Source organism: Plasmodium fragile, assembly GCF_000956335.1.
Source record: "Plasmodium fragile strain nilgiri unplaced genomic scaffold supercont1.21, whole genome shotgun sequence".
NCBI classification, from domain to species: domain Eukaryota; phylum Apicomplexa; class Aconoidasida; order Haemosporida; family Plasmodiidae; genus Plasmodium; species Plasmodium fragile.
Window position 1 is genome coordinate 157,756 of NW_012192601.1, and position 13,255 is coordinate 171,010.

At 42.1% G+C, this 13,255-nt stretch overlaps 3 protein-coding genes across 3 annotated transcripts; 1 reads left to right on the forward strand and 2 right to left on the reverse strand.

Moving 5' to 3' along the window:
- Window positions 1-407: 407 nt before the first annotated feature.
- On the reverse strand, window positions 408-7,150 carry AK88_02221 (uncharacterized protein; the record flags this gene model as incomplete). The annotated part of the gene is made up of 2 exons (XM_012479855.1): window positions 408-6,758; window positions 6,923-7,150. 2 exons carry the CDS (start codon window positions 7,148-7,150, stop codon window positions 408-410), a joined length of 6,579 nt encoding a protein of 2,192 aa, XP_012335278.1.
- A 1,485-nt stretch (window positions 7,151-8,635) lies between these two features.
- On the forward strand, window positions 8,636-9,334 carry AK88_02222 (uncharacterized protein; the record flags this gene model as incomplete). The annotated part of the gene is made up of 1 exon (XM_012479856.1): window positions 8,636-9,334. The coding sequence occupies one exon, from the start codon at window positions 8,636-8,638 to the stop codon at window positions 9,332-9,334; it is 699 nt and encodes a 232-aa protein (XP_012335279.1).
- A 709-nt stretch (window positions 9,335-10,043) lies between these two features.
- Window positions 10,044-11,294, reverse strand: AK88_02223 (uncharacterized protein; the record flags this gene model as incomplete). Its single annotated transcript, XM_012479857.1, has 1 exon — window positions 10,044-11,294. One exon carries the CDS (start codon window positions 11,292-11,294, stop codon window positions 10,044-10,046), a length of 1,251 nt encoding a protein of 416 aa, XP_012335280.1.
- Window positions 11,295-13,255: the final 1,961 nt, after the last annotated feature.

Below are 13,255 nucleotides of genomic sequence, written 5' to 3' on the forward strand. Positions count from 1 at the left end.
TTTTTTTTTTTTTTTTTTAAATGTACACAAAAAAAAAAAAATAAAAACTCATGTGTATCACACATGCCATGTGAACATTAAAAAATATTTTTTTTAAAAATAAATATTCATAAAAATGGCAAAACAAATAGCATAACGTTTCGAAAGAGGGTTGAGAAAAAAAAGAGGACGAACTCTATTACACCTGGGAGTGGGAAGTGGCCAAAAAAAAAAAAAAAAAAAAAAAAAAAAAAAAAAAAATGTGACGAGGCGGTAAGGTAGCGAAGCGATCAAGTGGCCGCTTAAATTGCGTAACGGCGTGACTTCTTACCAACGAGGTTGGCCAAGAGAAGCCAAGCGTTACACACCGCATTGTGTGGAAGCACCCCACGACAATACTACAAACAAAACAAACGTGTCTCTTGCGCTCACTTAACAGGTAACACCCTTGTGGGTAAGTTTGTTATGATCGTTTTGTAAATTTGGTGTATATTTTTCTGGGGTGTGTATCCCCAGTGTTGTTGCTGAAAGTTCGGGGAGTCCTGGTTGGCCAAAAAGTAGTCAAGCATGAAGATGAATTTTCTGATTATCTCTCCTTTGATGTGTTTGAAGTGACTCACGAAGTGGGCGATGCAGAGCACGCAGGTTAGGACACTTAAGGAGCGTTCCTTCTGTGCGAAACGATCCAGTTGGAAACCGCGATTCCCGCAGGGGGTGCCAATTGTGCTCCGTCCGCTTGCCTCTTTGCAACGGTATCCTTCGCCGCTCCCTTCCGACACGCCCCCAAACAGCCCGCAAATTATGCCCAGTAGGTATTTCCTGTAATGCCTATTTGTACGCACAAAAACGGGGCGCCCCTTTTTAAGGCTAAGTTTGATCGACTGCAAACAGCAGAGCACCCCAAAAAAGGAGTTAAGCATTTCCACGATGGTGTGAGCCTTACCACGTCGGTCATAAATCTGTACGCTGATATTTTTTCTTCTACATGTTACTGCGTCCTGCTTGTGAAAGGTTTTGCCCAGCCCGTTTTCACCACACCTGCTGGACACGAGCTCACATGACCCATAAAAATTGTTCAAAAATTCAGATGCCTTAAAGTAGACTTCTTCGTTCTTTCCGGTGTTATGAATGACCAGATCGACGTCCTTGCTGCACACCTTGTGATTTACTTCACACAGAAATTTAATTAATACCGCGAAAAAGAAATTGGCTAGGTAATCAACGCTATGTAGTAGACTTTCCTCCGAGGGGTTGACAACATCCTTCTGCCACTTCACTTGACTGAAAAATTTGGTATCGTTTTTATGGCCCGTCCCATGGGCCTCTTCTTCTTCATCATCTTGTTCCTCCGTTAACACACAACTTTGTGGCTCCCATTTTTTGCAATTTAAAATTTTCAACTTGGGCAAAAGGGCGCAAAATGCATCCCCAAAAAAACGCAAAAGGGGGTAAACATACGCATAATATCCAACATAAAAATAAGATATTAACAGAAAAAAAGAAAAGTGCACATGCAAAAAAGACGAACAGCTTACTTGAAAAAAATGAAATAATTTCACAAAATGGTCATATAGCAAATTATTTAACACAATTAAAAAATTGTCGCTCTGAAAATTCATATATTTATAGCAACATTTAAAAAGGTACTTAACAAAGGAATAGCCAGAAAAAAAAAAACTGTCACTTGTGTGAAAAGACTTGAACAAATTTGGAGAAAAAATGCATTCCCTCTTGAACATTCCATTTTTGAAGAAACACAAAAATAATGAAGAATACCTTTTTGTCATAACGTCCTCCAAACTTACACATACATTTTTTAAAAAAAAAAAATTTTCAAAAAAGTACTTAAGAATTGTCATAATCATGATGCTGAAATAATGCCCACTGTTTCTTCCGACGTGCAACAGCATATGCATAACTACGTCTTCGTAACTTTGATTCTTCTTTAGCAGTGTAGAATAGTTCTTGTGGAGAAGATGGAGGGCCCTTCCTCCCAATTCACTAGAATGCCTTTCCAAAAGGAGAGTGAAAAAAAAAACTTCGCAAGAGAGACTCCTATACAAATCTAAAAGCGCAGATAACGCCTTTGTCCAATTCAGCATGCGCAGCAGATGCGCCAGCTTACACACCAAAAGCGACATTTTCTTCTTCTTTCCCGGTGAATGTTGGCAAGCCGTTTTCCCTTTTATAAGATGACGTACATACTGCACACACAATTCTACGCTCCGTTGGTTAAGTATCTCTAGGTAGGGTTCATCTGTCCCTTCCCCCACCATCAAATCGTTCACAAACGCGCGAAAGGCCCTGTTCACTTTTTTTAACCCACTTGATTCTTCATACTTGTGTAGAATGTCTCTAATATGCGCAGACACCTGGCGCGAGTTCAACATGGGTTGCTGCTTTCTGAATAGTTCCCCATTTGTATGTCCCGCCCTCCCTGCGCACAAAGGGAGCTCATGGTGGCATTTCTCCCTGCACAACAGATAAACGATTCTCACAAAATTGTACACATCAATATTTTTAAAAAAAAGGAATACGCTAACACCTCGCTGACGTTTTGTGCATCGGTGCTTCTTATCTAAATGGATATAAACCCTCAGGAAGGTTTCCACATGGAGGCGGTATGTCTCCCTTTTCGCTTTCTTCAAATGTTTTCTCCCTCCTTTTTTCTCCCCAACGTTGTCAGGCAAATGGTAAGAATTATGTACAGTAGATGGCTTGCCATGTGGCTGGGATGCTACCTCTTGTGTGGATCCGCTTTGTTGTGCTCGTGACCAGTCTAATCGCTTTTCAACAATGCACGCCCGGGACAGGCCCCCCCCATGGGAGTTGCTAAAAAGACATCTGGCATGCATGTCGACGTCGCTCCCCTTCCGCGCCGCTTCATCCAAGCTGAACAGAAGGGACGTCCCATTTGGAACGTGGTCGCCCACTCCTTTCATCATCTCCCCCTTTGCTTCTCCCCCACTCACATAACTGATATACTCAGCTAGGTACCTAAAATTGCAAAACTTCCTCATGAACGACTTCAAATTTGCATTTGTGCTTCCCTCCGAGTTGTAGTAAAACCCGAAGAGAATATCCATCAGCAGGATATTATTTCGTATAATGTGTTCATTCCATTTTTGGAAAAATTTCATTTGTTTATTTCCCACAATCTTTACCACGCCATTTTGGTGATCTCCCTCCTCACGGCAGGACGTGCTACAAAGGATGCCGCTCCCACGATCGTCGCTATTGGTCACTCCCATTTTGACCTTACAATTAGAGTGCAAGAGGAACAAAACAATTTCTGTTTCAAATAGATTCACAAATAAATGATACAGGACGAGACACTCATAAATCTGGCGATACTCATTAAGGTTTACTATGTACACCCCTTCAGTGACCTTTCGATAAAAATATAACCTCGCTGTGCATTTCAAAAAGTCTTGTATTTTCATTTGGTTCTTCAGGATTCCTTTCTTGTAGGTGGCATTTTCCATGTACGTTTTTAAAAGCTTCCTTAGGTTAACCAGTTTACGCAATTTGTTCTGCTGCCGTTGGATTTTCTCATCACGGAGATCACCTTGAAATGGGGGGGACTTTCCTTTTTGCTCTTCAAATTGGGTGCAATAATTCTGTCCATTTTTCAGGAGCTGCTTTTGCTCGACATATTCGTGGTGTGCATGGGGAGACAAATTTGTTGGAACTATTCCTTCGAACAATCGTGTAACGCGACTCATTTGGGGGAGCATCCTTCTTCTGACTTTCTTGCGAGGCCTCCTTCGCCACTCAAACCGCTCACCACTTTTAGCCAAGATGCCTCTTTTCCACCTTCGGTATACGTACAAGGTGTGCATAAGCGGAGGCACGTTTCGAACACTCCCCTCACGAGATATCCTCCTATTACATTCGAAGAAAAGTTCCTCCTTCGAGAGGTGGGATACGTGCATTGGAAGGGAGACTCCACCTGTAAGTCTCTCCCTCACGGCACTCCCTTTTTTGGACCACCCTTCCATCACAAACAGGAGATGGTCGAAAATGTCAAAGGTGTTTCCCCCATCAAATGAAAACCCTCCTGGGTATGTTTCCCCTCTTGCCGTGAACAGATGGTGTCGCTTCTTCGAGCATCCCCCACAGACGTCAACAAAGGCATCGTATCCTATTTTCCCACTTGGTCCTCCTGCATGTGGCTTAACGACGTTTGTACCCCCCGTTATGTTCGCAAACTGGTGAGGGAAAAGGTTAAAATTACTATCTGCGCCTCTTACCTGTACCACTGCGTAACTTGTTAACCGATTGACTGTTCCGCCCTGTGCTACTCCCACTTCTGTATAAGCATGATCATGACCATGTGCACGTGGGGTAAGCGTATTTTCCGCTCCCCCCAGTCTCCTCTCCGGCACGTACATTGGAAATTTTCTGAAGCAGTAATTCTCTCTGTGTATAAAACTTGTAATGACAACTTCGAGGTAGACAAAGATATGGAAGTAGTGTAAAAATTGAAACAGCAAGTGAGGAGTATTTCGAATGAGTGTTACACATGTTGTGAGGTTGAAATCGTTTACATACCGGAGGTGCCCATTTTGCGCCATTTCTGGAAACACTTCGCACGTAATAACCTCATAAAACACGGGCATATATTTCACCACTGCGCTCCTCATACGGCTGTACAATTTTTTTGCCTTCCTCACATTGACATGCAAATAGGCGGGGTTAACAGGAGTATAAACGCTGCCCAAAAAGTCTACCCCCTGTACATAATTATTATCAGTGATCAAATCCGATCCAGTTGTTTTCATTTTCTGGGTCATGTAAAGTGAATCCTTTATATTCCTTTTTGCAGCTTCTATGTTTTTTAATAGAACGTTATTTATTTGATCGTCAACACCCTTAGCTTCTTCTACTGGTACGAGGTCCTTGTCCACGTGGAAAAGAAAATTTGCATCTAGGGTCTCCCTTTTTGCATTTATGTAATCGAAAAAATGACTCACATAGAAAAGCAGCATGTGGAATGAGTACCTTTCCAAGTGGGTCACGTTTTCTATTTCGTTTGAGAGATATTTTGCCAATTTGAAGTTGTCCTCAGTGTGCACTTCACACAGATAGAAGTGTGTCCCTTCTTGTGCTTTACCCTCACCCTCGTTTTCTTCTACCTCCTGGACTCCCCCCCTTGGTACGACATTGTATGGTGAGAAAAAAACCTCACTTATGTTTTTCGAAACGTAAAAATCGTTTTTCATATTTGGATTAAAGTATAACAGGAAAATTTTCTTTTTCCACTTCACGGAATCGATTATCTGATTGGGGGGAAAATATTTCGAACAAGTATTTCTCCTTATGTGTGTTTTATTTTCTGTTTCGTTTCCTTTGCTGGGTTCATTGGGGGATGGGGTGTCCCCATTATGGATGCTTTCTTTCGGGGAAACGCATTGTTTGGTGTCCTCCTTCTTGGGGGACAACCCTAGATTTGTTTTTCCACAGGGAATCATCCCTTGCTTCCCTTCCCCTTCTTCTTTACCCAACATATGAGCAATCTTGTTACTTGTGCCATGCGTTTCGCACCACTGCGCTTGCTCTGTCATGTCGCTGCATCCCCAGGATAGAGAACCCACATGGAGGTCCACCATGTCCTCCATTTCGATGCTTTTAATATTAATAACCATTATTTTTTTACTTTTAATTCTGCGCAGAATATTTTCTGCATCGTCCAAATTGTCCATTAAGAATGATAAGAATTTTGTTTTCTCTCCGCTCAGTTTGTCTTCCTTTCCGACTTCCCTTCCATTTTCCATCTCCTCCTCAATGAAATTTCTTATCAAGTTTATATCTTTTTTCAACTGGGCGAGATTTTCCTGCTCGTCATTTGTTGGCAGCTTACCGGCGCGTGCATCTGGGGAGCCACTCGGGAAGGACAAGAACGGATTGTCCAATTCAAATAGGACAAAGTGATCCCTATCTATCCTGTAACACACGTTCGCATTCGGTCTTAGAGGCAGGAGGAAATTTGTAAATTTTTTTAAAATTGTCCTTAAAAGGGTTGTGAAGTGAACATTTTTAATGAGCTCCTTTTGGTATACGTGGAATGGGAAGGAGGGTCCACCACTGCTTGGGCGATGTCCACCGCTAACCCCCGTCTTAAAAAACAATAAGTAAAAAAAATAAACAGAAGAGTAGTAAAAAACTAATGTGTTTATTACCCTCTCCCCATGACTTAGCCACACACGACCATTTTTCCTCAAACTCAAAATACACGGGTACCCCTTCCCACCCTTGGCCGTGCAAAATACAGACCGATAATAACTCTTGTTTTCTTTTTTCCCAATGGTGCTAAAGTTAGCCTTCTTCTTTTCAATCACATCATGTACATTCATAATAACATTAACCCTTTCACAGGTGACCAAAATTATATCTCGCTCAATTTCTATGTGACTGATTGGACCGTTTGTCTTATCGATGAGGAGAATATTCGCCTCGCTTCTTAACCTGGACCCTTTTTTCTTTAAAACGATGCAGGAGAGCACTCCCTGCTGGTCTCCCACAAAGACGTACAATGTTTCCCCATTGCAACTCCTGCCGCTCCTTCCGCGCCTGTACCTGGCATCTTCCTGCACTACACAATTTATGCTCGTTATGGCCCCTTTATGAAAATGACTTACCAACTTGCGCACCCTATCCTTTTTCCCCTTCGCCATGCTTAAACATTTTCTCCTGACCAGCTTCTTACTCCCCAGGACGTAAATGCCCCCTTTGTCCGTTCCATGAATTAACAGGTGAAGACGTTCCAAGGCAAATATCTACAAGGACGGGACAAAATGGAAAAACACGGTCATGCGAAGTGGGTTATACACCAAAAAGTGCAGAGGGGAAACAAAAGATTCACTCGAACTGCTCCTGACTATCCCCCATTTGCGTTGTTCCCCCACGTGATGAAGACACCCCTTTCTCCTCCAATTCTAACCTTTGTTACTATTCCAGACGTATGGCTCCTAATGACGCTGTGAAAAAGGACGGGTTCGAATAAGCAGCGCCCTCTTCTCTTAAAAAGGAAAATCCTCCCATTGGTTGAACCGACGTAAACAAAGCCATTGCTAACACACAGGGAAAAGAAACAGACGCCCTCACGTTCATCCTCCTGTAGAGCTAATGTGTGCACCTGCAACTTGTGTAGTAGGGCAAAGGTTTTCATTTTCCCCTTTTCTATGCTTTACATTTTTTACACGATGGTCTTCTTCTGTCTGGGAAACGTGTGGCGCTCTCTCTCCTTTTTTGTGGGTGCTCATATTTGATGGGCTTCCACAAATTTGGATTCTCCCCCACTGGGTGTGCATCAACAGATTTGGAGACACCACGTGGATCTCACCTTGAGCCAAAAAACACTACAAAAATATTTGCGATTGTCTGTTAAGACTTTTCTCTATGCCTCTCTCCCCCACTGGTTATTTTACATAATCCCTGTTGAGCGCTCAAACTGTTACTTCCGAGTGTTTATACACCTCTTATGGGGCTCACATATTGGGCATGAAAAATGGAGGTTTTTGGCGCTTGGCTCGCTTAAAATTGGGTTTAACCAAAAGTCACTTTGCTTTTCTGGGGTAAGGCCGGGGGGATGCGCCTAATGTGTGATGCGAACAGCATGGGTGAGGCGCAACCCGTGTGGTGAACAACTCGTGTAGTAGTTCATCTTCCCCGGGGTTCATCGGTTGGGTGTAGGGGGGCAGAACTGGGAGAAGTTTCAGTTCTGCTCGCTTCCCTCCTTTGGGCGTTTCCTTGGCCTTTTCTATGAGCACAGGTTTTTATAAAACAAGTGCTGCGCACAGTTTTGGGGCATGCGCAAACGCACAAATGTATAAACAAGCGTGCATACTTATATAATGATTACCTTTTTGTGCACTTGTTTGTACATTAGTTCTTCCTGAGGGTTGCAGTGGGGAAGATAAATGCCTGTGCAAGGCTAACCCCACCTGGGCGCTTCACTTTAATATGCTACCCACCCCGTGCGCAGTAATACACCGCACTCCCAATGCTTCATACCCCAAATGGAATAAGCCAGAGGGGCGGCGGCGACGGTAGAGCAGCGGTAACAGAAAAAAAAAAAGGGCAAACACATTTTTTTACAAATGCACAGCGATATATATAATATGTCAAATTAAGGGCCAAATTATACCTACCAGAATAATTTAAAAAATAAATTGCTAAAGGTGAGGGGTTCCCGTCGTTTATAAACTTTTTCCCCTTCATCCCTGCGCATTTTTTTTTTTTTTTTTTTATTATTTTATATATATATATATGTATATATAAGGGATGATATGCGCTCTCTAATGCTCCCTTGGCCATCCAATGTAGGAAGCATTCATTGGAGGAAAGAAAAGAGGAAGAGGGAAAAAAACAGAGGAGCACTTCCGTCTGTAGTCAGTCCACATAAAGCAACGCATTCGCATGTAATATATGCGTGAATGGATTGACGAGGTTATGCATTCACCATCCAGCGGAGTAGTCACCATATTTCGCGTAAAAGCGTGTCCGTTGCGACTACTAACAAGGAGAACTGAAAAAGGTGCCACACTGGATGAAGCCGTATCCCTGCGTTGGGAAGGAGCGATCCAAGCAGGGGGTGGAGATCAGTTGACATAACGAAGCTGGCCTAACCCCTCACCCGCCTACCCCAGAAAAGATGGACTTCCAAAACCGAGTCGGGCACAAAACGGGCAGTGGCATGCCCATGACCAGGGAGGACATAAACCAGGAAAGACGAGAACGACTGAAGCAACTGGCACTAGAAAATATAGATATCACGAAAGACCCATACATCCTTAAAAATAATGTTGGCATGTACGAATGTAAATTATGCTTAACTCTGCATAACAATGAAAGCTCCTACCTGTGTCATACGCAGGGAAAAAAACATCAAATGAATTTGAGCCAAAGATTACTAAAGGAAAAAAACGAATTGACCACCAGTAAGTTACTAAACAAAGCTACCCCTGAACCGAAAAAAATTGTAAAAATCGGAAAACCAAGATATGATGTGACCAAAGTGAAAAATAAAAGAAATAAACTGGGCATCCTATTCGAATTGTCCTTTCCTAATATAAAAGAAAACACCAAACCCAAGTTCCGCTTCATGTCATCCTTTGAACAGAAAATCGAACCTCCAGACAAAAAGTATCAGTACTTGTTGTTCGCAGCCGAACCCTACGAAACGGTTGCTTTTAAAATTCCAAACTGGGACATAGACGAAACGCAGGACTTTTACTACAAGTGGTTTGAGAAGAAGAAAATTTTCGTCATGCAAATTCACTTCCAGAACCCCTCGGAGCACAACCGTGCGCGCAGGCGCCGCAACTTCCTTCCCCACAATGTCAGGTGGTGATGTGGTACCAAGTCGCCGTTCCGCTTCGACCCCGCGCATGTCCCGCTTTTCTATCCCACCTCGACCCGTTTGAATCCATTCGTTTGTTAAGACAGCGTACACCTCCACGAGGCACGCATCCGTTCCGCTTAATCGGCGTGTCATTCTGCATACCGTGTGATGTGTTAGCTTTACAACACATCCCATGTTCATTTTTTTTTTTTTTTTTTTTTTAAATTAATTGTGACAAAATGCGAGCAGTGGCAAAACATTAATTTTTTTTCAAAATAAAATTGGATGGAATACAAAATAGGCTCAAAATAGAGTAACGTGAAAATGGGGGTGCAGATTAAACTATGCAAAGTGTGTATGTGTATGCACGTGCACACGTGTATTGGCTCACACCCCCGAGGCCCTTTTTCCACGCGCACTTATTCTTCCATTGAGGAATCTTTCCTTCGCAGCACATGTTAGGTGTTACGCTCCGCGAAAAAAGCGCAACACACCCGAAAAGAAGCGTAACAAAGCTCGTCGCAAAAACATTATCACGCATGGCTATTCAAAAAAACATGGAAATGCGCTTTGGGCATTTTCGTGTGTGTAAGCTGCTTATGCAGCTAAAGTGTCCATTCGGGTGAAAGGGGCGGGTAGCAAAGTGGAAAATTTTCCTAAACGCACGTGCAACATGTGCCACCCGACGATCAACACAATGTCTCTTCTTGTCAGCTTCCTACAATAAGTAGACGCTCAGTGCTATTAGTACGAACAGGTACATCAAAGTGGATATGGTCGAACTCGCCATTAGGAGCTTGGCAGACTCTTTACACCTCTCCATGTCCTTTGAGATCACGCTCTGTTTGAATTCATTCATTAATGCCTTTCTGGTCTTTTTGTGTTTCTTGGCTTTCTCTTGTTTACTGCTGGGAGGGTTACTACTGGTTTCGCCGCTACTGGTTTGGCTTCTGGTAGCTTGGCTTCCGCTAACCTCATCGGCGTTTTGCAAATTTCCTGCTTTCTTTTTCTTCTTCTTATCCGCTGCATTTGCCTGCGTCAAGGCATCCTGCGCACCCTTCAAACATTCGCCCAAAAAATCGTCCAATTTTGAAACAGAAAGCTTGTCTTCGCCCTCCTTGTTTAGCGTGATAAAAAGCTTCGTGGCGTCCAGTTGACTGTCCTTAATAGCTTGGTACACATTGGCAGACGGGTCCGAAGTTACATTCCCGCCGCTTCCGCCAGACGAAACAATATGAAGGCCATTTGCAGATGCGTTTTCTCTTAACAGTTCATCCACCTTTAAATCAATAAGGTTTGCTCCATCTGCTATTTCAACATTCATGTCATCCTCGTTTACTGCACGTGCATAGAACACGGTGTTCAGCTTAGCAACGTCCTCACTACTTGTATGCTTGTTAAATTCTATGTGTAGTGATATTGATCCGTTAGTGAAACCATTTTTCGTTATGTCAATGTTGTTGTTGTACAAATGAAATAACTCTTTCACGCTGCCGATATACTTAGAGGGATGCACGGCAAATATTGTGGTCATTGTTGCAATTTTGTCGTTTAACCTTTCCGAGGACTTACTCTTTTGTACCATGGAGCCTTTGTGGGCGACCACTGCTGTGTTATCGCCTGTTTTATATATTTTTGGTGCTGCCTCCTCTGTTTGGGATGTTGCACTTTTGAGTCTCGACTGGCTTCCTCCTTCTTGTCCTTCTCTTTTTTCCGCGTCCTGCACACTTAAGGAGGACTGAGGCCTCGACAAGGGGCCATTATTCACCATGGAGGGGGCTACACCATCTTGTGCTTTTGCGGGCTGCACATTCTGCTGCTCCTGATGTTGTTCATAGTTCGAATTGGGTCTTACATACTTTGATGCTGATTCACTATAAACGTACCCATCATCGGAACGGGCCAACAAAGCTGAGCTCAAAAAAAAATATGTAAGGAACACAAATGGGAAGTAGCATGTCTTGGCCATGATTAACTTTAAAAAAAACTTAAAAAGAATTAGCTGTTCAAAGGGGAACTGCTTTCGTTATAAATAACAAACCTTTTAAAATTTAAAATAAAAGAGGGAAAACAAATTCTTTGCAAGGATACGAAATTAAAAGCACAAGAATGCCACAAAACACACAACAAATATATGTTGAAAGAATTAATTCCAAACAGTAGGAAAATTTTTGTTGCAAAATAAAACATATATTAAACATTACCGAATGGGAAAATTATTTTTATTTAAAATATCGATGTTATTTTGAGAACGAATAAAAAAAAAATTATAAAAAATTGAAGGGTAACCAAAGTGGGTTAATCCAGTTTATCGTTGCTTTTTTTTTCTGTTTTTCACTTAACTGGCTTATGGTAGCATATTTTCCTTAAAATTGGCTAGATAGGAATTTTTTTTTTTTTTTTTTTTTTTCTTGGGATGCAAAATGGCTACCTGGGTTGTCTACAGAAGATATGTCCTAACAGGTGTAAGATCACGCCTCTACATGTGTGTCCGTCGGCATGATACGCCACGGTCCATATCCCTTTATGCAACAGCGTGGTTGCTGTCGTTTGACTGTTTTGTTGTTTAGCCGTTTTGTTCCGCAACAGTGTGGCTGTTTATTTTAGCTAGTAGCTAGCTGTTTTTTTTTTTTTTTTTTTTTCCTTTGGCTGCAACATGGCTATTTCAGTCTTGCCCCTGGCATACACATTCTTTTTTTTATTTTTTTTTCTCCCCATTTTCATAGAATCACTAGACCAAAATTAACGGGTTCGACGAGCACACTCACACGTATGCACATTTGTGCAGAGATGTTTTTTCCTTTGGGATGATCCTATAGATATGACTATTTAGGTATTTTGTTTTTTTTTTCTCCCCTATTCATTTGCATATTGTTCATGCGAAATTGGCATTGGCTACGGATGCACCCACAAGGAACTGTGATGAGACAGCCTCTATTCGCCTCATGTGTGCTTAGTAAATATGTTAATATAGGAGGATACATTCACATTATTGTTCTGAAAAATGCAAAGAAATGTGTTGTGATGGGCGCTCTGCGGGGTATTCAAAAGTGCGCAGAGGAGGTATTTATTTTGTTGCCCTTTTTGTTTTTACCCACTTTTGGCTTATGATGCCGTGGGGTATACTCACCCCCGCGAGAATGAAAATGTGGGAAAAAACAGAAGCGGCGAACGGGCTTAAACAGAAAAGCGACAAAACGGACGAAAATCCTTAGTGTAGCATTAGGCATTTACACTTTTCAAATTATTCATACACGTAGGGGCTCTTCATTTACACACGTATATTTGCGCGTTTCTCATGAGTAAGAATCCTCACTAGGTGTAGCTCTGAGAACGCGCACGCCCATTTAAGGTTCCGCGTGTTTTTCCATCTATGAAAAGTTGTTACGCAATGTGGGCGCCCTCCTACCGCAATAGTATGCTCGCGTTCGCACCGAAAGTTAAATTGCAGAAATGAGCTCAGCCGCTGAAACATCCACCATTAGAGGTGCAAGGAATTCTACACGTATTCCGCTCCAGTGCATTAGTTAGAAAAAAAAAAAAAAAAAAATACAATTCACTGGACTTTATACCTTTTCCTACACTCCAGTGCAACAAATTCCATTTTTCTTTCCATACCCCCTTCGAACTGCGCGCGAAAGGAACCCACAACAACCTGTGTGCTTAGTAAATTTTATGGAATGGCGATAAAAACAAAAAAAAATTGCACTTTAAATGTATAGTAAATGAAAAAATAGCAAAACGGAAAAAACAAGAAATGGTCAAAGTGCTGAAAAAAACACCTCAATTGTAGCACACCTTTAAAGCGAAGGGAACAACCATGGCTTGCTTTCGTAAACACTAATGTATTCGTATGCATAGTACACCTTAAAGCATGTCCCATAAGTGAACACGCGCGTATTTTTTCTAATAGGAAAACAAAAAAAAAAA